This window comes from Kryptolebias marmoratus, linkage group LG16 (assembly GCF_001649575.2).
Source record: "Kryptolebias marmoratus isolate JLee-2015 linkage group LG16, ASM164957v2, whole genome shotgun sequence".
In the NCBI taxonomy this organism is placed as follows: Eukaryota; Metazoa; Chordata; class Actinopteri; order Cyprinodontiformes; family Rivulidae; genus Kryptolebias; species Kryptolebias marmoratus.
Window position 1 is genome coordinate 26853496 of NC_051445.1, and position 24307 is coordinate 26877802.

At 38.7% G+C, this 24307-nt stretch overlaps 1 protein-coding gene across 1 annotated transcript in view; it reads right to left on the minus strand.

The window, feature by feature from the left end:
* LOC108247747 (dolichyl-diphosphooligosaccharide--protein glycosyltransferase subunit STT3B-like) overlaps positions 1-24307 on the minus strand; it is an 82323-nt gene that overhangs the window by 28322 nt on the left and 29694 nt on the right. The window contains exons 2-3 of the mRNA XM_017436107.3: positions 3589-3697; positions 576-863 (exon numbers count right to left, since the gene is read on the minus strand). Coding sequence (XP_017291596.1) covers positions 576-863; positions 3589-3697 — 397 coding nt within the window. The remainder of the gene's footprint in view (positions 1-575; positions 864-3588; positions 3698-24307) is intronic.

Consider the following 24307-nt stretch of genomic DNA (forward strand, 5'->3'; position numbering starts at 1 on the left):
AAAATATTACAACAGTTCACTGCAAACCCATATGATGCACTCGATCCACTACAGATTACATGCAGTCTAACACCAATTAGGTGTTGTGATGAGAAGCTATTTTATTTTCTGTTTTTCAAGAGTAGTCAGCTTGTAGGGCACCACAACTGCATCCACCCGCGTCGATCATCATCATCATATGAAATAACTTTTTGTCACAACAAAAAATAGTGGCTGGTAAAATATTTGAGTGGCTGGTAAAAATTTTTGTCCACCAGCCACTATGGCTGGTGATCAAAATTTTGAATTTCCACCCCTGATTAGGTCTGACCTTTAAATTGCTTTGAACTTTATGCTACATAGTTCAGACAAATATCAAGCAATTCCATTTTTGGAAAAATAACCCTGCCATTCACAGCTTTACATCATTCTAAAATATAAACTGACTTACTATTAGAAGAAATGACTTATTTTTATTTGCAGTTGGGCTAATTCTTGTCTTTCGGACCAACAGCAGTCAGAAATGAGAACAATTATGAACAGCTACACTACAGAGGACTAAGACTGTGAAAAGTGAGGAGTGTGTGTAAGTGTACCCAGAGGTAATAGGTGAACTGCAGGGCAAAGATCGCAATCCCTTCGTTGTCAAAGGAGCCAGCCACGGAGCGGGAAATGTAGCCCGGAACGATGGCGATGAAGCAGGCCGCCAGCAGCCCCGCCCCCTGGTTCCACAGCTCTCTCGTCAGCAAAAAGGTGGAGATGGAGGTCAGACCGCTGAACACCGGGGCCAGAAAAACACACACATCCCGGATGTGGACGGTGATGTGCAGCAGGTTGAGCACGTAGTGAATGAGGCCCGCGGTCATCATGAGGCCTGGGTACACCTGGAAGGAAAGAAAGGGTTAAAACATCCGAAGGACCTGGGCCCAGGAAAGAAAACATTCACTTACAGTGTAGGATCCCAAAATGTTTCGGTTTTTGCTCAGAATAAAGAGGTCTTTGAAAAGTGACAGTATGAACAAACAATTAAGCAGTTTTTCAACAGTTTAATAAAGCCATTTCACAGAAGTAAAGAAAGAGTGAAAAAAAGAATTTAATTACTAGCTTATTTTTGGGTCACGGTTAGCAGGCAGAGTTTAATTAATTGTTAAGAATTCATTTTGAACATGTTTAAATAATACAACAAATAAAACAAATGTGAAAAAACTAATTAACATCAATCATCACTAATTAACACTCAACACACACTCAACATGTTCAAAACGGAGTAGGACGAAGCAGAAACTTATTTATTCAAACCCCATAATCCAACATTTAGAAATTCTTAACTGTTTACTTCCTGTTTTATCCTATCATAAGTCCATCTTACTATTACTATATATAGCTTTTTGGTTATGTAACCCCAGTAACACTTTATGGAGGATATATACACAAGGCCATCACATCAGAACATATAGGCATATACTGCATGTGTGTATACTCTGGATAATCCACGTTTGCACCACTTTTTAAAATGCCTCATGCATGGACATCTCACTTCCCTCCACATCCAGAGAAACAAAAACGTCTTACTGTTGTACAGACACAAGGACGTTTGAGCTTCAACTTCGCCCATATATTATATCCTCCATCTCCTTAAAAACAAACTGCTTCAGAATGCTGTCAGGAAGTAGGTCGTTTGTTTATTACTTTAAACCTAAATTGTGCAAATGTGAAAGTAAATTTGATCAGTGAATTTTATTTTTTTTTTAAAAGCATTGATTCAATTATTGTAGCTAGTTGTAGTTTATCACTTCATGTTAGTAAAATTAACTCGCCTAATAAAACAATTCCCAGAAGTTGTTTTAAAGAGTTCCTGCTAAGATTTCTCATCAGGCCCCTTAAACACCCTCTGTGGTCTGGTTCTTACAGTGCTACACTGCCCAGGCCAAAAATAAAGATCAACATGCATTTCTCTTTCAGCCAATGAATACATAGTTTATTAGAAAACGATTATTTAAACCTGAGCAGTTCAGGTTCAGGTCAGCTGGATACCTGAACACATTTGTGCACAAAATTGATTTTAGATGTGCAGATAACTAATTTTGTGACTCTGCAAAGCTATGGAGAACAATGCCACTGTGAATCTGTGCCATATTCCAACTAAACAGGGTCGAACTAAGTTTTAGAGTTTAAATGACTTTATATATCTCAATGTAAATAGAAATAAATGGTTTATATGTGTGGTTTCTAAAGTAGAACATCCATTTTGTTCTCATTTCAGATTATACTACTGCAACAATAAAGCTGTTGTTTTGTCAGCCAAGGGGAAAGTCCTTAAATGCTCTCTGAAGAGAAGATTAAATCACCACCCATACGGACATACAGGTGTGTGTGTGTGTGCAGGAGAGATGAGTGGAGAATAATGAACACTTAAAGCGACCCCAATTTGTCCGTCCTTCAGCTGATATGATAGCAGATCGGCTGAGCTTTAGGCCTCGTTCACACACAAAGTTTTTTGTGAATATTTAAACGTTCTCGATTGTTTCAGCCTTGCGTGCACACGGAAATGGTGTTTGAGAAGCCCATAAATGGTCATTTTTGAAACTAGGTCTCAGAGTGAAACTCTTTAAAGGCCACCCTTGTGTTTTCATGTGGACAGACTTATGAAAACTGTCGTCACAAACTCACCTCTAACCGAATCGTGACGGATGTAACAACGATGACAGATTACATGCTTGTGTTCGTGACGCTAGCTCCTCAACTACAGTAAAGCCTTTTTATCCTGTATTACTTTAATGAACAGACAAGACCGATGAACAAAAACACTGCCTTGAATAGAGCAGAGCAAAAAGCCCTTATTATTACACCAAATAATCTAAAGCCAAAAGGTTTTCATCAGTGTATTGAAGTGCAGATACTGGTCTGGAAAAGCATCCATTATGTCTGTGTATTTGGACGGACACGACTCCCAGTTAACAATCACTGCCCTGCACTTTTGTGGTCTTGTAGTTTATTGCGCCGAAGTAGAAGTTCCACTTCCACTGTCGTTAGTCCACAAAACAACATTCTGGCTTTTGCCATCCTGTTTTTTTTTCTTGTTTTTTTTTTCTTGTGTTTACAGTTTGAACCAAAGATTGGACAATATAATACAGTATATACAGTCTACCTGACATGGAGGCTTTATGTGTATGCTCCATGTCTCGTCTCCTGTTTCTGATGTACTTTTGTAGGAGCGTTACAGCGACACATACAGGCCTGGCACAGTAACTGCAGAATTTCGGGGTCGTTTTGTGTTTTTGTGTGAATGAAAACATTTCTAGAAACAATGCCGTTTAAAAAATATTTTTAGAAACAACAAAAACAGCAATTGTTTTTCAGGAAAAAAAAGTTCCTGTGTGGACAAGACCCTAGTGTCAATACTCCCCGTCTTCTCCTTACTTCCCTCGAAAGCTGTTTACCTGTCTACAAGCTGAATGTGACCTGATTATGATGGTGTCATTGAATATTGTGACTGTTGGAAAAAGAAGACAAAAGAAAAGGTATAGGCACAAGATAAAATACATACGGACCCTCTATCATCCCAAAGTCAAGCACCTCCAACTCATTCAGGACACACAAAATACTTACTGTGCCTCCAACTATCCTCCCCAGAGGGTACCAGGCTCTTTCATCAAACCAGTTCAGGAACTCATAGAAGCCATTGGAGGTGAGATGGTGAGTCGACCGGTAATTAAACCTGCAAAAACAAACCACAAACAGAACGAAGGCTGTTAGAAAGAACATAATGTCCAAAAACAACAGAGCAGCCACATGACAGCAATTGTCTCACTGAGGACAATCAGCTTCCCTCTGCCCTGAAGACTCAACAGGTTTTCTATCATACAATAAACACACCATCAGGCTTCAAGTCCCATCGAGTTCATTTTCAATGTCACTTTTCCTCAGGTAATTTTTTTTCTCTCGATCGCTTTAAAACAAGTTTTTTTGGTTTGGGTTTATTGGTTCAGGCTGGGCCATTTCAACCTCAGACAAGTCAAGGCTAGAAGAGGAGGCCTGGTCATTACAAACAGGTGAATGAAAACAGGACAGATAAACCACAGAACACAGGAGGGAGACTGTGTGATTCTTGTGTTATTTAAAAGCATAATGTAAAACAGTCAAGTCATGTGAGGAAATTTACATGCAAGAGTTTCAATATGTCAAGTGAATCACTGATTTTTGTTATGAACTGTTCTCAACAGTGCTCGTTTTTAATCACTAGTAAAATTGTTAATTAAAATCGAAAATTGATGTTTCCATTTTCACCTAAAAACATTTTCTACATAACTCCACTTTTTTCTCCCAAAAAATGTAAAAAAAAAAGAGCAAAGCAAAAAGAAAACTGCACGCTGACATACAGAGTTCAAACAAATTGAGTGAAAATCAATTTAAGAATTTGTTGCCATAGATTGATATAAACTAGTAAAAAAAAAAACTGGGTTAATTGAATTTGAAGAATTAATGGAACTACCCTCAACTGTCAAACAACTTGGCGTGTCACATCAGGTGTCAATTTAAACTGTTTTTCTCTAGTCAGGGTACTTTTTCAACATAACACCGACCGCCCACCCTCCACATTGATCCATTGAACCAGTTAAAATGAATGACTATAAAGACTTCCAGCTAACAAGAATAGCAGCAGCACGCCTCCTTGTACTTGAAGCCTCCGTTTCATTCTAGAGGTTTTCAGCTGCAGGACTTGGGGTGAGTAAACTTTAACTCACCCCAAGTCCCAATCATGTGGACCCCGGTCATTTTATAAGTGATAAACATAAAACAGAACAATTCTACATCATAACCCAGCAGCAGAGATGAGCGCTCATTAAGATGCTTTCTGTTTTTTAATGATTTTTGTTGTGCTGACTCTTGTATTATATTACTTAAGTCCTGCATGAGAAAAGGATTACATAGGCCTACGTGAGAAGCCTGAATCACTACAAGTTGGTCTTATGTTTTCAGTGCTGGCTAGCAGGTGTACAAGAAAACAAGCAGGCTGAATACTTGAAGAAAAATATCTTTACTGAAAAACTGAAAGTGTGTTTTTGCCTAAATGCACATCCCTATTAGATATTTCTGTTACAGTCCACAAACACTGCTTCCAATAACTCAAACGTCTGATCAATGAGATTCTTTTAGTAATGCCTGTACTTATGATGAGGCTTATACAGAGTCTAACTGTCTATCTTTAGGTCAGGAAAAGACCTAAAAACTGACCATATGGCTCCGTCCACTCGTTTTCTCCTTTCACCCATTATCTTTTCTACCCTCCGTTTGTGTTGCGTTTATGGCTGAATTTTCATACACAAACGTGTCTAACTCTCCCCAGAGCTTGTCCACAAGCAATAAAGCATTCAATACAAACTGTGCCTCCATAAAAAAGAAAAAAAAAACTGAAACGTGACAGAGCGATTGCAGGATGTTTGCTCAGTCTCTTTAGGCTACAGCGAGTTTTCATGCTCACCTCTGGAGGCTCGGTCAACTGAATGAAAAAAGTAAAGGGAAATAAGAGTACACACAATACAAACGATCATATGCACCTCTGATCTTCTGACTCCTTGTTTGTCACAAGGTCTTTCATTTTTCTCTTACAATTGCAGTGTGAGAACCAGCAGGTTCCTGAACCTTTCAGCCAACATGCAGAGAAACTACTCAACACCTACACTTGACTCTCTGGATGGACTCAAAAAGTGTTTTCCAGCCTGGGTGTCAGACAAAGTAAAAATCACACCTCACTTGTTGGATCCTGACTTATTAAAACACAGAAAAGCTCTTTTATGGCCAGATTCAATAGAAAAAGGTTCACTAGACTTCCTAAAGTCATACAGGGACAAGAAATGAAATGCTGCTAAAATAATAAATGTTTAAATAAAACATAAGAATTAAAGTCTTTATTTTAAAAAGAAATGTTCTGACTGATAAAGCTATATATAGAGTAGTTATTTCATGTCTCCGTAAGAATATTTTGACAAATAATTCTGAAAAACAAATGTATTTTTTCAAGAAAATATTGGAACAAAAGGGTTGGCCCTTAGGTTTTTAAATATGGCCCCTTGTAAAAATTAGATTGATCCCTCTGGGGTCAAAGGTCACACAGCTTTAATGAGACATCAGAAGGTCATGTATGTTGAAGCACGGATCGAAAATCTGAAGAGACTCATGAGACAGGAGAGATACCAGTCAGTTGAGTTTGTCTTGTTAAAATCTCATCTTGGTAACCCAGTAGCTCTTCTCGCCAGATGAGTGTCTTCTTACACCCCTCAAATCAATTCAGTTTATATATACAGCGCCAATTCACAAAAGTCATCTCAGGGCACTGTACAAAAACATTCACAAACATATAAAAGCCAAATGTGTAAGAGTTATCTATCTAAGAAAGCCAGGAAGAAGACAGACAAATACAGAAGGCTGGTTTAGGTGTAGCTTCTATTGGAAGAAATTTCTGCTATTTGTGTTACTTCATATTTTATCTGTCCAACTGGTCAATGTCTAGGAGCAGGCAAGTGTTCTGATAGTAAATGTGTAAAAAAATGTAAATAAAATAAAAAGTATATATACTTTTCCCATGTGGGCAAGGTCTTCAGTTCAAGTGGAACCTCGTCTCAGGTAGGAACCTGGGCTGAACCTGGTGGTGATACACCGAGTTGTTTCCAAATGGTGCTTTGCCAGTCAGTGTGGCTGACAGACAAAGCACCCCCCCCCCCCCCCCCCCCCCCCCCGCCCCGCCAACACCTACTGCCCATCCCTTATTCAAAAAATACAAGCTCTGAGTTCAGAACTGAGTGAACTTTAATTCAACCATGTGAAGAGAGTTGTTTTTTTTAGGCAAAAGCATGAAACAAGCAACAATCCTAACAGTGCCCTGCTTTTAAACCATTTGCTTGCTGACACTTGTTAAGCTACATTAGTCTTGCTTGAGAAAAAAATGAAATAAGCATGCATTGTTGGAATTGCTGCAAGGCTGTCTTGTGTTAGGAGTGGTGGTTGGTTGGTTAGGTAGTGGTAGTGATGATGTGGAGAGTTTGACAGGAGGCGCTGGATGGGGACATTTATAGTACAGACAGCAACCATTAAATAAATAAATAAATGACTGTTATGGCCCAAGGCCATTTGGTTCGTATAATGCTGTGCAGTTACAAGTTGCTGATTTGCTAGCCCTGTTGTGTCGTTCCACATCTTGTATTGGCTGGCCTCATCTGACTCCGCCCAATGGACGCCCCTCTGTCTTCTAATTGGACTGCTCATCTCCTGCTCTTCCAACCACAGAAGTGGCCCAAATATTTAAATCCTGCTCTCCTGTCCATGGGCTGATTTAATTTGAGCAGCTCGCCACTTTGTTTGGGTGTCATAAATTTGTTGAACTTGACTTGTCGGTTTATGGTTTAAATGTTTGTTAATTCAAACTTCTTGTCACGTTTTGGTTGTGACCAAGAGTTTGGTTTGGCCTGTCTTTTAGGCTGACGGTATAAAAATCTTTTGTGAGAGTTTCTGAAGAAAGGCACAGAAGTCTTACTTATAAAGCCTCTGTTTTGTTAATTTGGTTAGAGTTTAAAAGCTTTTGAGTTTGGATCTTTTGTAAATCTTTGGACATTTTGTTTTGTTAATTTGTTACATAATTTTGGGTTAAATATTACTTATATTTTGTTTGGCATAATTGTTTGTTTTATTGTTAGACTGTATTTTGGTAGATGCTATATTTAAACCTAACCTAAAAGGTAATTTAGTACCGTTAATGGTACCCCTCCTTATGTTTAAAAACCAAAAGACTAAACAAATTGTTCTTTCATTTCAAAACCAATTCCATCTGGTTTAATGTTACTTCTCCCTTTTTCCCGGGCTAAGCTGGGTTGTAACAATAACTTTTAGAAAAGTAACGGTAGAAAGCTCCCTCATACAAAACAGTCACAATATGACAGCAATATTTAATTTTAATAAATTTTGTAATTTAATTAAGGTCTCTGTATTGGCAGAAAATCAAACTGAGCTACTGTAATATTATAAATTTGACAACAATTATCTCTTTTGGAAACCACTTTCTGATCATAAAATACTGCAGAGCAGCATCAAGGCTAAAAGTTAAAGCAGATGGTGTTTAAATTTATGCCTTAAGTGCTGCATAAAAAATATTATTTTTTCAGAGCAGTTTTTCAATTAATTTTGAGCTTAAAACTCTTAGATAAGTTTTTAGGTCCTTGGTGAAAAAGAGGACAGAGTTGGATGATGTCAAATGAGGGGACTGCCACTGTTTTTCATTCTGGACAAAAAGCTCCGTGGGCTCACTGACAATAGCTCCAGAGCAGCTTTTAAAGTGGCAGGAAGCCAAAAATCAGCTAAACTCAGTGCAGCGTCCCCTTTTAATGATCTGTGCAGAACACTTTCCAAGGACAGGCAGGGCAGTGGAGGTCTCTGCAGGGGGCTCTTGCTCCCCGCTGTCCTCAGATGGAGCATGTGGGACTCTGACACAACGGGACTGAGACACACACAGCTCAGAGGAGGTGACAGGAAACAGCATCGAGGAGAGAACACTGCACATCTGTACACATGGGGCAACAAAGCACACACATCTGAAAGTGTGAACACAGCAGCTAATCTGAACATGGATTAAAAAATAATCCAATCAAAAATTAAAAGCCTGGCATTCTTGGAAGAAATGGATATCACCTGCAGCCTTTCATGGCTGAGTCTTAAACTGAGATTGTGTCATAATGAGAAGGGAGGGCGTTATTGCTGTTTTGGTCAAACCTTATTGTTGAGCACAATCTCATGAGGTACTGCAAGATCTGTTAGCGCTCAAAGTGTGCATTGGGGATGACTTTCAGCTACCACCACATGAAACTATAGCTTAATATCTATAAATCTGACTTAGTCATAAAGATATTGGCTAACAGATAATGCAAAAGTTGTAAGCAAAGATGTTGTGTGATGTGTAGTGCTTGGAGTATGTGCTCTGAATGACTGTCAGCAACTACCACACCAAATATTGCCAAGATGTGCAGTAAGTAATACAATTTTAGCTCATGTTTGTGTTCATTTATGGGTTTGTCTGCTAATATGACACACACACACACAGGTAAACACATTATTGCTCTTTTGCCTTCAGTGGTGGGCAAACCTTTTCTCAAACTACTGCATGACACATTAAAAGGAACAAATGCATGATTTCCCTTGGCGACCAAGTCAGTTTTTGACCGTGTCATCCTTAATACTCTAATTTCACCCTAGTTAATAATGGAGAGAGGACTGCTGTGTTTCTGCAACACACTCCAGCAGCAGCCGTTATCTCAGTCAGACGTGCTCTGTGTCGCAGTCATCATCTTTTAACCACAAACAGTTCCAACAGCAAGTCACATAAATGTGGGATATAATCTGCTTTTTTTTTTTTTTAAAGGTCAAATGTGTTTTAGTTAAACATTCCAGTGGTCCATTTCTCAGATTTAAAAAGTTAATGACGTGTTTTTAGAGTTTTTGTGTAAAAATCCTAATGTGGGGTAAGGTGTTAGTCCTTAGTTGGTGATGTCGTTGGCGCCACAACCAGCTGTGATAAACCGCTGTAGGACGCTGAGAAGGTCACAGCTGCATTGTTTATCAGTGAAAATGGGAGCAGAAGAAGAGTACTGGTTTGAAAACAAGTTTTTTTTTGTTTTTTAGCCTGGAGTGATGCTGTCAGGAACTCCAGAGGAACCCCCAAACTTTACATCGATGTGACGTTCTTTAAAAGGAGTTTCTCAGCTCTTTGGCAGCTGGCAGAGAAAAAAAACTGTCAGTTTCAGAGGAAACTAAGAACATCAGAATTAAAAGGCTTATTTCTGAAGCCACAGTTGTTAGAAAACTTTGATTTAAAGGTAGATCAGGAAGATTATAGCTGTTTCAGAGAGTCAGACCACTAGATGGAACTGGCTTCCTCACTTTCTCCTCAGAGTTCTGAGTGCTGAGAACCTCCCGATAACCAAATCAATACACTGTCACTAAATATGTCGTTGCGAAACCAATCGACTGTAATATTGAAGGTTTGTATTTCAGTTACTCACCAGACATTGGGTTGTAATTTTCATCAGGAGCTAAACTAACCACATCCATCAAACTTTTGCACAGTTTATTGCAACGCACTGAATCATTTCACCCGCATGCCATCTGTATTTACTATTCATTTCCTTGTTCGCGTTCCTGCGTTTGGCTCAGGATACGTCACACTTCCGAGTGATCGTGGAAAATGCCAAAGAGACTCGTATTTTTTTTAGCTTTTATTATTAATTTAAAACAAGGTTTGTTTATTTTATTTTATTTTTTGAAACCAAGGACCTTTTACGATTTTCTTTTGATTTATGTTAGCTTCAAAACACTTTTCATTTCACCTTTTAAAGTTTCACACTGGTCGTGACATTGGTTAAACACAAAACAGCTTTTGAAAAAAAATTCCATCCTCACAGGACACTTCCAATCCTGAAGGTCTAACCTCTGTAAGAAGATGACAGCATGTACCCTGACAACAGAAACAACCAAACCTATCAAACATTTACTGTCCCAAAAAGTAAAAATAAATCCCACAATATTTCGAGACCCAAGGACTAAGGTTTCTTCCTGTCTTTTCTACTGGGATAAACTAATCCTTTTACCTAAGACTTATATTCATTAAAATAATTGTATTTTTCTTTCCATGAAGTCTGAGAAATCGGTGCAAGAAGCTGGCAGTAACAGAGGCCAAGTTTTGTTTTTTAGTGTTTGTCGTAATGCTGGTACTTGGTGAGTTTAGTATTTTCTGAGGTTTGAGAACCACTGGTGTTTTGGAAATTGCAATGTGCTTCCATACAGGATACCTGTGTTCAAATCCACCATTAGGGTTATTCTTCTAATTTTTCTTCCTTTATGAACAGACTGTGGTGAAATGCCATGATTTACCTAACCGTGAAAGTTTACAAAACTTTTCCTTTTAGGCCATATTTAGTTCAACCCAAAAATAATTCAGAATGCGGTATTGATGCATCCCTCACTAAAACACAAAACAGCAGAGCTGGCACCCAGTCAGCACAGACAGACTAAACACAAACAAAACTAAAAAAATTCTGAGCACCCACACATGAAAATGGTGACAATGATGTGAAGAAAGACAACGAATAAAAATGGTATCAGGACAGGGTGTCTGATTGCTCCAATATGCAACTTCCTGGGCATTAAGGCTCGTCTGCCAACATTCTGCTGACAGATACCCCAACACAACTTCAGAGGAATGGAAACTGCAAACATCTGCAGGGCTGAGCTGCTTTGGGACCATGCTGAACACATACTACACACACTGGGTTGTAAGCATTCACCCCTTTATTTTTTTATTTTGTTGCAAGACAACCTGGAATGAAGATGGATTTTTAATTGGATTCTAAGTGTTGCTTTTAGAAACATCCAAAAAGAGATGAGCACAAAGGCTTCTTCTCCTGCTGATGGGTTTGTCTGCTGTGCAGAATAATCTCTTAAATTCCATCGCCTTATTTTAAATAAAATCTAATTTTGCAGTCAGTAAAGACAGAAGACATGGGAGTGCGTCTGTGTGTAGGTGGGATCAAATAGTGTTTTTCTGAACTGTTGAATTGTTTCGAATCTTGGCAAGAATGTGTTTTATAAGAGGGTGGGGGAGGAAAGGCTGGGACCAAACAGGAAAGATGAGACCAGAAATAAATAAATGAAAGTAGCAGGAAGATGAGGTTTTGGGGGTGGTTGTAGTTTTTAAATCGTAAGTAACCAACACCATTGGATAAGCTTTTGTCTTTCCTCACAGTCTTTAATATGAACACAATGACTGGGGAGTTTCAATAGCTTTTAATCAATACCAACATGGGAGATTTTCAAAGATATGAAACTATAAAGAGATGTCACACCACAGGAGAAGCTGGAAACCCACAGCATACTTTTTTTGTTCAAACCTTGTAAATGATGTTTTGTGCAATCTCATGCCATGTTGAGAGATCTCGAGATGTTAAAGCTTTGAGTATGTATTGGGGATAATGTTTAACTACTATCACACCAAATTCTGGCTAAATATCTGGAAAAGAGTCTGGTAAAGTTCTTTCTGAGTTTTTTTAAGGGCAGCTAGATGTGGCAGCCATTGGCTGCATATCGCCCGCCACCTTCAATGCCAAAGTTTGAGACTAAAATCATCTACGTTGAGAAATTACTTAGTTTTCGCTATTTTGGTCAAATTTTGATAATAACATTATGCACAATCTCTTGCGGTATCTTGCCTTATCTGTTAGCAATTAGGTCGTATTCAGACCTGACACATTTGGTCCGCTTTAATCGAAGCAGAGTTCGTTTCCATTGGTCCGGACTTTTTGTGCAGGTGTGAATACAGTCATGCGAACTCCGGTGCGGATCAAACAACCGGACCGAGACCCGCTTTTTGAGGTGGTCTCAGTCCGCTTCCAAACGAACTCTGGTGTGGTTCGCTTCTGGTGTGAATACAGACCGGACTTGAACCGAACTAACTACGTAAAGCAGGCGCCTTTTTGGACTTCACGGGCCATCGTTGCTAGTATGTTGTGTGTCAGAGTGCAAACGTCATTAAACCGACGTTGAATGAGCTGCTCTTGAATTTCAAAATGGTGCTGTAATTGTACCAACAGAACGAATGTGCACATAACAAATACAGCACGCAGGACTTCCATCTTTACTTCCGGGTCTGTGCTCTGTGCTCCAACCGCTGCCCCCGTCTTTCTGTCCAGTGGGAGCAATGACCGTCACCCACGTGGCTTTGTTTATAAAAAAGCACAATGTGAACGCAAACCGCACCAAACGAAAAAAATAAAGTCCACTTTTGGTCCGGAACAAACAAGCAGACCAAAAGACTTTCCTGGTGTGAATATACCCTTACTGTATGTGTTGTGAATGACTGACAACTACTACTACAATACATTTTAGCTCCTTATTTGTGAAATTCATTGAGGTATAGCCATTTTTGTGTTTGGTAAGGTCAAATAGTCGAGTTGATCTCCATAGTTAATGACAACGTTTCAAACACAGATCTCACACAATCACTGAGCTCAAAGAGTGCAAGTTGGAAATCAGTTTTGAGCTACGACCACACAAACTTTTAGCGTAATTTCTGTAAAACTTACTAAGTTATGGCTACTTTTGTGTTTGCCAAGCTTGCTTTGCTGTGGCAGCCACCTCGAATTGGGTTGTCTCTAAAGGGTAATCAGTTGGGGATCTACACCTAATGATCACTTTGATTTAAGAGATATTTTGCTAACAGTACAGACGAACGAATGCACAAGACAGGAGTAAAGCAACGCTCTGCTTTAATATATATATATATATATATATATACTTCAATAGTAGGAATAAAACTCAAACTAAATTCATCTAAAAGCCAATGTTTTGACTGCATCTTTAAAACTTCAAACAAGATTAAAGATAAAGATAAAAAAATGACTGCAGAAGAATACCTTCTGTACAAAGAATGATTAAAATAAGCCAAAAAAAAAAACTGTTAGGTAAAGCTGCAATGGTCTAATTTTGACAACAACAAGTCAGAAAAACTCTTTGCATGTAGAGCTGTGGCATACTGTTGCCTCACTGAGTTAACATGGCCAACATGTCTAACAGATTATTTACTTTAACCACCACCCTGTCCAAAGAGCGCATCCTTTAAACCAGTGATTCCCAACCCTGGTCCTCGAGGAACACTATCCTGCATGTTTTAGTTGTTTCCCTGCTTTGACACACCTGATTTGAATGAGGGAGTGATTAACGGGCTTCTGCAGAGAGAAAGGACCTGCTGAAAAGCAGGGAAACAATGAAAACGTGCAGGATAGTGTTCCTCGAGGACCAGGGTTGGGAACCGCTGCTTTAAACTATAAACTGGGTCTAATTAATGAATGGATGAACTGGGGTAGCATGTACACATGCACACTAGTGCAACTGTATGTGTTAGTCCCAGGCTCAAAGTGGACAGTCCAGCGCTTCTCAAGATGTGGGACAAATCCAATCAGGGGTGCATGTCCATTCCTATTTGTTTTTTCCACTGGTCCTAAAGAGAGCTGTAAGTGGAACTAATGTGTACACACAATTAAAACCCAGACTTATTTTTGTGTCACACAAACTGGGTTTCCATAACAAATAGACCGATGAACTGCACGTTTCATACTGTGGAGAGTGGATCCACTCATTATTCAGACAGCGTATGACTAGATAAAAATGATGACAGCCAAAGAGTTCATCTGTTTTTTATTGGAGGAAAAGTTTGCAAGCTGGAGTAGGAGTCACCTTGAATCAGAGACAAACTGTCAGACTGGGAATAGTCGAGGTGGACTGATCTGAGCGAGACATCTTACATATGAACGGGCTTACAATACGCCGCTTAAAATGCTGCAAACTGTTTACTGAGAGCGTGCGCCATCGACAGATGTAGGCTCATGGAAAGGAAAAAAAAAAAAAAAGCACCTTTGAATCTAAAAAGACAGACAGGCGATAACCTGCTGCTGGAAATGCATTTAAGGGTTAGAAACTAAGAAGAAGAAAAAAAGAACTGTTTGTGTTTGCTGACAAGATGAAGTTAAAAAGAAACATCACACCCCAGTAATGTTAGTAAGACACTCTCAAGATTTTAAAAGGAAAAAATGAATATCCTGAGCAGAAAAAAAACACTTCAAAAATAATCACCAGCAAGTCCCAAATATTGTGATCAAATGACATCAAAACTCACTGATAAAAAGGTACTTAATATTTCTGCTAAATACCTGTTCATGTTTTGGTTTTTGTTGCACAGACTGACCAGTAATGTTTTTCTTTTTAAAGACAATACAGTAAAAACAGACTGATTGCAGCCAATAATATGTGATATAATTGAACTCTTAGAAGTGTATATTTGTTGGGTTTCTTTGCACAGATTAAACATTATTATGATAATTCTGAAAGTGATTACGCATTCTGATTTATTTCCCCTTGTCTTCAATTAATTAGAGGCTGATGGGGTGGTCTGTTAAGTGTTTTTCTTTTAATTGACAATTTAACAAAAGGAAGAAAAAAAAGCTCTTTCTTTCTCTCTCTCTCTCTCTCAGATTTCATTTATTTATTTTTTACGAGTGCCAGAGCTATCCTGTATGCTGTAGTATGTTAGGGTAGCAGGCTGAGGGTCGAGAACGCGATGCAGTGGGAGTGGGACTGCACTCTCTGTCAGGGGTGTCAGAAAGAAGGACCCTGTCCAAGGTGCATGTCATCTTGGAAAACAAACCTCATCCACTTCATGACGTGCTGAACGGCTACAGAAGCGCCGTCAGCCAGAGACTGATAACACCTAAATGCACCAGATAGCGCCACGGGAAATCATTCCTGCCTGTAGCCATCAGACAATGCCCAGCTCTTAGTGTCTTTAAATCCGTTTTCTCTGGACTCATTTATGGATTTATTTATTGCTTTATATTTGGGTCATAATTATGGATGGAGTGGCTTTTCAACAAATAAGCAATTTCCCCTTGGGGATCAATAAAGTATATATATTCATTCATTCATATTAGAATTTAGAAGCTATTAGAAGTTTGATACCCATTAAGTTAGTCTGAGTTCAAAAATGTTCCGTCTTAGGTCTTTTATAGGCAGCAGATTAGTAACAATATTGGTTTCTTAACCCATTTTAGTTCTTCACACGTTGGACACTTTTTGATTCATGTTCATCACTGTATTCAGACATGTCAGTGAAAGTGACAGACAACCATGGTGTGCAGCACACAGTAGCTGCCATTCATGTAAGACCAGACAATCAGTGTAAAATACCACTGAACTCCAATTCATATCAAGGTTTGAAATGTGTTAAGGTTGGATAACTATCCTATCAGCAAATGGAAGCAGCTGAAAATGTATTTGTCTGCAATTTAAAGCTAATTAAACAGTCTGTCATACTTGCAAGAGTTTAACTACCCTGACGAAACAGCTTCAAAAATAAAAACATTTATCTGTCCAACATCAACACTTTTTACACAAAAGCAGCATCAACTCAAAGTCCTCAGAGTTGATATGTACTCATAAGACAAACATTACACTTAAGAGCAAAATTATAACAAATCACAATAACATCTAAAGGGTGGAGGTTATTCATGACAACAAAACTGGTCTTCCTTCAGAAACTGTTTTAGTGTAGAGGCTGACTGAGAAGTTTTTCTCTGGCCGATGCTGAAGCCAATATTTAGAAATCGGAGCAGCCGATGTCGGTTATACAACACAAAGTTTGTATTTTTGGTCAATATATATATTTTTCATTGAACAGTTATAACAATTTATTAGCTAAACATTATTTAACAACCCTCAGAAGAGCTTGAATTCTTAAAAATAACATAAAAATGCATTCGGACTTAAAAAACTAAATTGTGTGCAACAGTAAGCTGACTGTAGCTGCTGCATCTTCCCTTTCCTGCTCTGTAATCTGTTAAATATGCACAGGCATGGCCGACTGCCGCTCTTTTCTGTCTTTTTTTTTTTGTTTTAAGTGGCCATTATCAGCCGATGAAATGGTCACTTTCTATTTCAGTCTTAATCTACAATAATGCCATTCAGAAATTAATTTAAAATCTGCAGATAGAGAATTCCACACAGTAATCGCCTGCACTGAAAAAGTCGTTTGTCCCAAGGACATTTTGCGAAAACAGACTTTATACTGTCTGCTCCATGAGTTACTGAACCAGAAGATCACTGAGCACCTGAGGAGCCCGTCCATTTAAGCATTTAAAATAACTGACGTTAGAGAATTTGACAAAACATTGAAACGTCGTCATGTTCAGTTTTATGGAAAGACGACAGTGAACATAAATGTAAGAAAATGATAGAGTGATTTTTAAGCAAATCCTGCAGCGGGACTTGGTAAAAAGTCTTTAAATAATCTGGATGTATGCGAGTTTGGTTTTCAGACGCTGCTTATCACCTTAACATGTCTTTCAAACTTTAAATAAGAAACTAGAACAAACCCAGAGCATTTTGTTTCTGAAATTTATTCAATATGTTAACGATTTTTCTTCAAATGTAAATTTATGCTACTGGACAGATACAATGTCCTCATCAGCCACATACACAACTGCATCATCAGAATACATCTAAACCAGGCCATGAATCAGGTAAATTATTTATATATGGACATTTACAAAAAGTAAAAAGAAGATAGTCATAAACGGAGCCTTGTGGTACATCTGTATTGTTTTTAAGGAAAAAAGATGTCACACTTACAAGCAGTCACGGTAGACTGGTTCAAACATCAAATAAGAACAAAATATTACGTCAGATGTCGTTTTCCATCAAGTTTAGGTTTCTGTCTTTTGAATTAAAGGGAAAAATGTATAAAAGCCAGTCCCTCCAGGATTTCACAGGCATTTTCCAAAAGGTTGCGATTTTTTTTAAAACTAAAATCAATAAAAAACCATAACTTTTAATATATAAACCAAAAATAGTTACTAGTTTTGTAAGATAATTGCCAACAAACATTGACATTATTAAAAGGTGCTTTGTTTGAGAACTTTGACAGCTTCTAAACTGACATTCATGACCATTTCTGGATTGTCCCTCGTCTGCAGCTCTCCTCACATGTTTTGCAGACACAAAGTGTTTGTCGATGCGTTTATGTGCGATGATTACACTGCAGGACGTGCAAAACAGCTTCCCCCCACTCTCCTCCAGCTGGGTAGGAAACNCACATTTTGGCTTCAGTCGCTGCTCCTGCACGCTCCCGGCATTCTGACGTTAACAGGAAGTGACGTCACATGTCTTCTTTGTGAGTTATTTGGAGTTATTTTGTATTCCACACTACACAAACCCACAAAGAAGAGACTAGACCGCAGAAATGGTGGCAAATCACTTTAGAAACAATAAATATTGGGTTAAAGTTGTGGTGTTTTGGACAAAGTTGCAAAAAGTTGTGATTTTGCGGGGTTTGCTTGATTTTGCGTTAATAGTAACATTGCAAAATCCTGTAGGGTCTGAAAAGCAAACACAGGAACTGACACTGCTAACTGATTAACAAAGCACAGTTAAAAAGTTTCTGCCCTGGACAGGAAACCATCAAACATACACTGAGGCTATTTCTTTCTGGAACTTTGGAGCAAGAAGGGGAAAAAAAGCCCCGAAGCAGTTTGAGATCAGGGGCGATTCCAAAGTTTTAAATCTTTTAAGTCAGTGTATCCAGTTTCTGGGTGAATGTACATTCTGTTAATCTCAAAAGACTAAAACTTTCATTCCTTTTCAGAAATTGTATATTTACTCCTCCAGCCACAGACACAGAATGAACTTTCAAAATACACACAGTTTACATTACATAGTTCGTATAATTGGAATGCTTTAATGAAAGCTTAGCCCTACAGGGCTGCTTGTTCTTTTCTAGCAGTGCTGCATGACTGATCAGATGTGCCAACATCCCCAAAAACAACACCTTCCAAAACCCATTGCAATGATTATTCTTTAATGAGAAGTTTTGCTTTTTCAGCCAGCTGCTCAGCATATCTAACTGCTAGTTGAGACACTCTAGCTCTACAAATGACCTTTTACTGCAAATGTAACACCCACACACACAGCTGATGTACGAGTTCAGACGGGTTTAGGAGAAATGATTAGAGACCACTGATCTCACTTTACACATGTAGGACTGACAGCTTACCTCATTCCTGCACTCCTAAAGGGGTGGTGTTTGAACACAAGCTGTTGGTGCTTTCAGACCACAGGAACCTCTTCAAAAGTTCTGTTAACATTTAATATTATCCTGCATTCAGGGTGATTCAATTACAAGTGACCATCTTCAGGTAGGTGTGTATGTTTATATGATATATATTGTGCAGATCTAGTCAGAACAAGCCTACATTTCTTACAAATACTGGAAACTTTTTTGTGTGCATCTTTTCTGTCAAGTTGACAAAAGATGAGTATATATGATAACTGGCTGAACATATAAAAGCAAAACATAAAGCACAGAGTAATTGACTGACAGTATAGACTGGAGTTTAGATCAGTAATAGACAGAGGGTTTACAAAACGATTCACACTCATCAGCCCAGCCAACCAGCTGTTATGTCACCTCAGAGCTTTTGTGATGGCAATAAAACCTAGAAAAACACACCACGAGGGTATGTTGTCCTTTGGAGAGCTCACAGTTTCTATAACCACAAAAGAACCCTTAAGGAGCCGTGTATATGAAGATGTGTTGAGGAGTTGGTAAGAGCTTAATTCACTGAGAAACATTTCCCCTTAAGCAGCGTAAAGTGCTCTTAAAGCAGCTCACATCAACTCTAAAGCGATGGTTTCCATTAGTAAGAGCCATACTACTGATCAATACTTGCTGTTCTCAGGCTCATGAATGGAGTTTTGACAAAACTGACGTCACGGCGCCGGTTATGAGATTAGCGCCAGTGGGGGGGTTTCTGCGGCCTGTTGTGCACATCCCAATTTTTGTAACTTGTCACACACTGTGCAGGCGGTAAGTTGTAAATGGGAAGAGCAGCGGGGCAGAATTTGAACAAAAGCCAAGAAGGTCCAATTACTGCAAACATTTCATAAACTTCAAAAACGTCTTTGGTAAGATGAAACTTTGTAGTTAGAACGACTTCTAACTTCGTGTGCCGTTCCTGCTACATGTCGGTATTTTCTCAGTGGCGACACCTACTACTTAAGAGAACTGCAGTGAGTGCCGTATGTTTGAACCGCTGGTATAAACAGCGACTCCATTCTCTTAAAATCACAATTTGCATCAGTCATGAGTCACATGATAACATAATTCTTTTAACTACTTTAAAGAGCTCTTAAAACAACTGAGGAGATCGCTGCAGGACAGCAAACATTCAGGAGCTTATTCTGGTTAAACTTGCACCACAGACAGAAACACGGCAAGATCGGCCCAGTAAATAAAGAAAATTAACAAATAAATAAATACTTTTGACAATGGGACAAGTGTCCACTGTCAAATTTGGTGGCTAGCTTTGAAAAGCTGTAATTAAAATATGTAACTACCATGTCACATTTGTCTTTACTAATGACTAATGAAATTTCAGAGATAAACAGTGCTGATCACGACAGCTTTTCTATGGAGTTTACATGAAAGTTAGAAGTAATTATTAGGGGTTTTTTTTTTTACACCAGCAAGGTTATGTTTTCGGTAGCGTCTGTTTGTGTACAAGATTACTCAAAACGTTATGAATGGATTTTCAGGAAGTTTTCAGGAAACATCAAATATGGTACGAGGAACAAGTGATCACATTTTGATGGTGATTTGCTACGGCCTTGGCGGAGGTTCGAGCTCTGAGTAATTCTAGTTGACATGTTATTGTGCATTTATTTCTTAGCCATGAAAAAATATAAAACAGTGTTTATTTATGTAAAATAAGCCATCGTCATTTAAGTTTTAAGATAGTGGAAATGCATCACTGTTTGATAAACACATCATAGCCCTCTGAATAGTAAATGAACCAGGAGATGCCTAAAAATTCCCAACCATATTATAGATGTAGATCCAATGATTACCTTCTGAGAGTTTGATATAAATCCATGTGTGATATTTTGCTAACACGACAAACAAACACATGCAGGAACTTCCATAGAATTTAGCAAAAACATTATTTCCCACCTCTCGCCTTTCTGCAGCAGGCAATAACAACTGAATAAATAAAAGCCTAACAAACTGTGACAGTCATTTGCCAAACAGCATTTTGCAGAGCTCCTCATCTCCAGGGAACACCAGGTAATACAGGAATGATGATACAAACCTTTATTTCCTCTGCAGGCACAGATAAAAACGTTCTGCAATTTATGAAGACAAATCCAAGGTGCTGCGTCTCATTCATCCCGTTAATGAACTGAAACTGCTGCCGGAGGGGCTGAACAACAAATAAACCGAGTAATCCGGCAAAGTGAGAACTGACCATATCTGAACATGTTACCCTTCTTAACCTGCCTTGCTTTAGAAAATATCCCATACAACAAATCAGCTTGTAGTCGAGGCTGTTGCAAACGCACTGCAATGCCTTAAATACAAAGAAATTCTATATTGTTCCAGGTTAAAATTGTGTGTTTATCTTTAACCGCAACATAAAGACAGGAATGTTGTCTTGAAGTTATCTGTTCCTTCAGATTCAGCACTGAACAGCAGAAAGCTGACTTCGGTGTGCAGCTCCATGCAGGAAAGACTTCGAGTTCAGTGATTTTCACTTTATCCAAGAGTCAAACCAGAGTCACGCTGCTGAGTGAAATCTGCAGCCGATGGGAGATTAAAGACTGAAAGAAGATGAAGTGACCAGTGGCCACTGCCTGCATTTAGCTGGTTCATTGTGTCATTCCTCATCCCGAGTGCCAGGAAGGTCTAAGTGTTTGATATAACCCAGCGGCAGATGAAAAGTGATTTGATAAGCTTGCAATAAACAATTTTATTCTCTTTTACATTTCATGTATGAAATGATTCTTATTTCAATACTTAAAAAATAAGATAAAACATGTAACTCAAAGGAAATTAACTTTCAAGCCACAGGTTGAACAGTAATTTCATAAAGTTAGAAAATATTCCGGTTGTGTAATCTAACAGTTGTCAGCAAGATATAGGTAACAAATCTAACATCTATGGCTGCTATGAATAGTCGGCATTGTCGACCTTATCAATTACAGTCTGTCACTGTCAGTATTTTTTATGAATAAATCTTTTGATTTTTTAAAATGTTTTCTAGTGAAATAACCGTTTTTCTCCGTCACCCTAGTTAGCGTGGTGTGCGTCAGTCAAGTTCCTGAGATGCAGTTTAAAAACCATCGTGGCGATTAAAGCAGAGTTCACAGCTGCTACGGTGTTAAAGAGAACGGGTTCTAAAGGTTTTCAGAGGCCGAAGGGGTCTAAAACATGAGAGTACTTTAAGCTAGCTGACAAGAAAAGGACGGTTTGTACATTCTGCAAGGTTTCTATGGCTTACCACATCTGAAAAGGATTCAGAGAGATGGTGAAAAATACTGTCTAATGCTGTCTATCGTTTATATCTTTCAAGAGAATAAATGTTTGAGGAAACTTTTAAACTAGAACCCAAACCAGTGTTCTGTTGAGTTGTGTTCCCCAGTCGAGATCCGACACGTCACCGGCTTCGCTTCGTTTTCTCTCTGACCTCTTGTTTTTTTTTAAGAAACAATATTTTAAGTAAAATGCTAAAAGAAAAAGTCTGGACCTCTTTTTGTCTGTGGTAATAGGAGAAACATCTCAATGAGGTGACACAGCACAACACCTGAACGTGAAAGGTGGATGGTTTTTAGGCCCATTTACATCTGTAGATAATGTTAATAACTAAATGAACCATGCACATGTCTATATACGTGTGTGTGTATCTCCATTATTCTATGTATAATTAATCTATTTTCTATTTTTATTCTGTATTTGTTTCTCCCATTTTCCAATCAATAAAACCATGTGACTGAATTCCTGCTACAGAAAGCTTTTGCACCAGTTTGCTGCAGTTCTCATTAACAGTATCCTTATAACATCCTGAATATTCAGGCTTTTTATTTGGTAATACATAAATAATCAGAGCTTTTTTCTTTGTCCTGTCAGAAATCTTGTATTGTTGCACTGATTTTTGGAGGAAAATTTGATTCTTAATAACTGATTCTTTAAAAATAAATGTAGTCAATAGAGGCAGCCCTACTAACTTCATACAGAAAATCATACTGATGATTTTGCAACCCATAAACTCTTAATGCATGTCCACGTGATGCCTCTTCTCTGTCTGGACTGCTTTGTGCTTTTTCATATTTTGTACTGAGCGATGACTCCATTTTCTTTGACACAAGTGCAGCCTTGGCCTGAGGACTTTGGCTTTGTGACTTCGGACACTCAGCTACTCTGCAGCACCATTAGAAAATCCTGAGCTGTCTGAACAGCACAGACACAATGCTCGTCAACCATTACCACTGCTCTTCATAAAAACTTGCTCCAAATCATCAGGGAAGAGTAAGAACCACTGGATCTCTGTAGTGTCAGTCTACTTCAGCAGCTGCAGTTCAATCAAATATACAGAAAAAAAACAAAACAGGACAGGCACATTTCTCTCAGACCATTAGAAAGAAAATGCTCTCCCTCTGCTTGGTGCGGGAGTTCCTGTGGCTCGCTCTGCCGGGTCTACCTGCTTCTCCTTTCTCTGAACAAGAACTTCTCCGTCTGTTTTCTGCTCTCTAAGTGCTCACTCACAAGTGTCGGAGCATCTCCGCAGCATCCCACCTCTCTGATGAGACAGGACACGGGGAAAGGAGCTCGTGTGCTGCCGGTCTCCACCAACCTTTTAACAGCATTCTGTCCACAGCTCATCCAAATGGTGCTGAAAAAGCAACATCTGAAGAAGAAACAGCCTCGCCCCTGTGAGGAGCAACAATAATGAACCATCAGTCAGAGGCACAGAGGCGCCGCTTATTCTACAGGGTTTGCTGCACTTAAAGCACAAGTTGGGAATCCCTACTGACTGATATAAAAAGACAAATAACCTAGAGACGAACCTGTGTTGCACATAAATAATCTTTGAACAAGAATTCTGGAGCAACTTCTTCCCAAATTATGTTGCCTTCTATCAAACTCCTACAAATTCAACAATATTCGATCATTTTACTTGAAATGTTGATTATCATAGGCATACGCCGTAAAGTAAAGGTTAAATTGATGTTTAAACTGTTCGCGTGCGATGGAAATGTAAAGAATAATGAGGCAATTAAACGAAGAGGAAGAGTTCGGGTGGTTGCTGGGCAACAGCAGGAGGAAGTTGGAAGACTTTGCGAGCACTGACAGAAGTTTGTGGCAGTATTGCTCAGTCAGTGTGGATAAGCGGTGCAGTCAGAGAGAAGTAGATAAAGTGATAGAATATTAAAAATAATAATACTGAACTGCACATGAACATAAATAGGAACAAGGAGGGTTATATGGAAACACCCACACAGCCTTCGAACTGGAGTTAAATACAGGTGTGTTTTCCAGGCTTTATGTGGATTAACCCCCACAGAAAGGCAGAAGGCAGGCAATAATATTTTTGCCCATCTTTGTGTGCATGTGTTTGTGTGTCTGTTAGCAAAACAGCTTGTGGAAGAATTTTAATGAAACCTGCATAAAGTAAAAATGGTGTACACCTGATTAGGTTTTAGAACCAACCGCATTCAAGATGGCCACCACCACCAACTGAACTTAGAAAACACAAGCATGGCTATAATTCAGTGAACTGTGCAGATATCGACCGAAAATTTGTTGGGTTTGAATTTCACACTGATCTCGGGAACATATTCTGAGCACCAATAAATTGTGCAAGATCTTTATTTAAAATGCTGCCATTTGATATTTGCTGCCAACACTGTC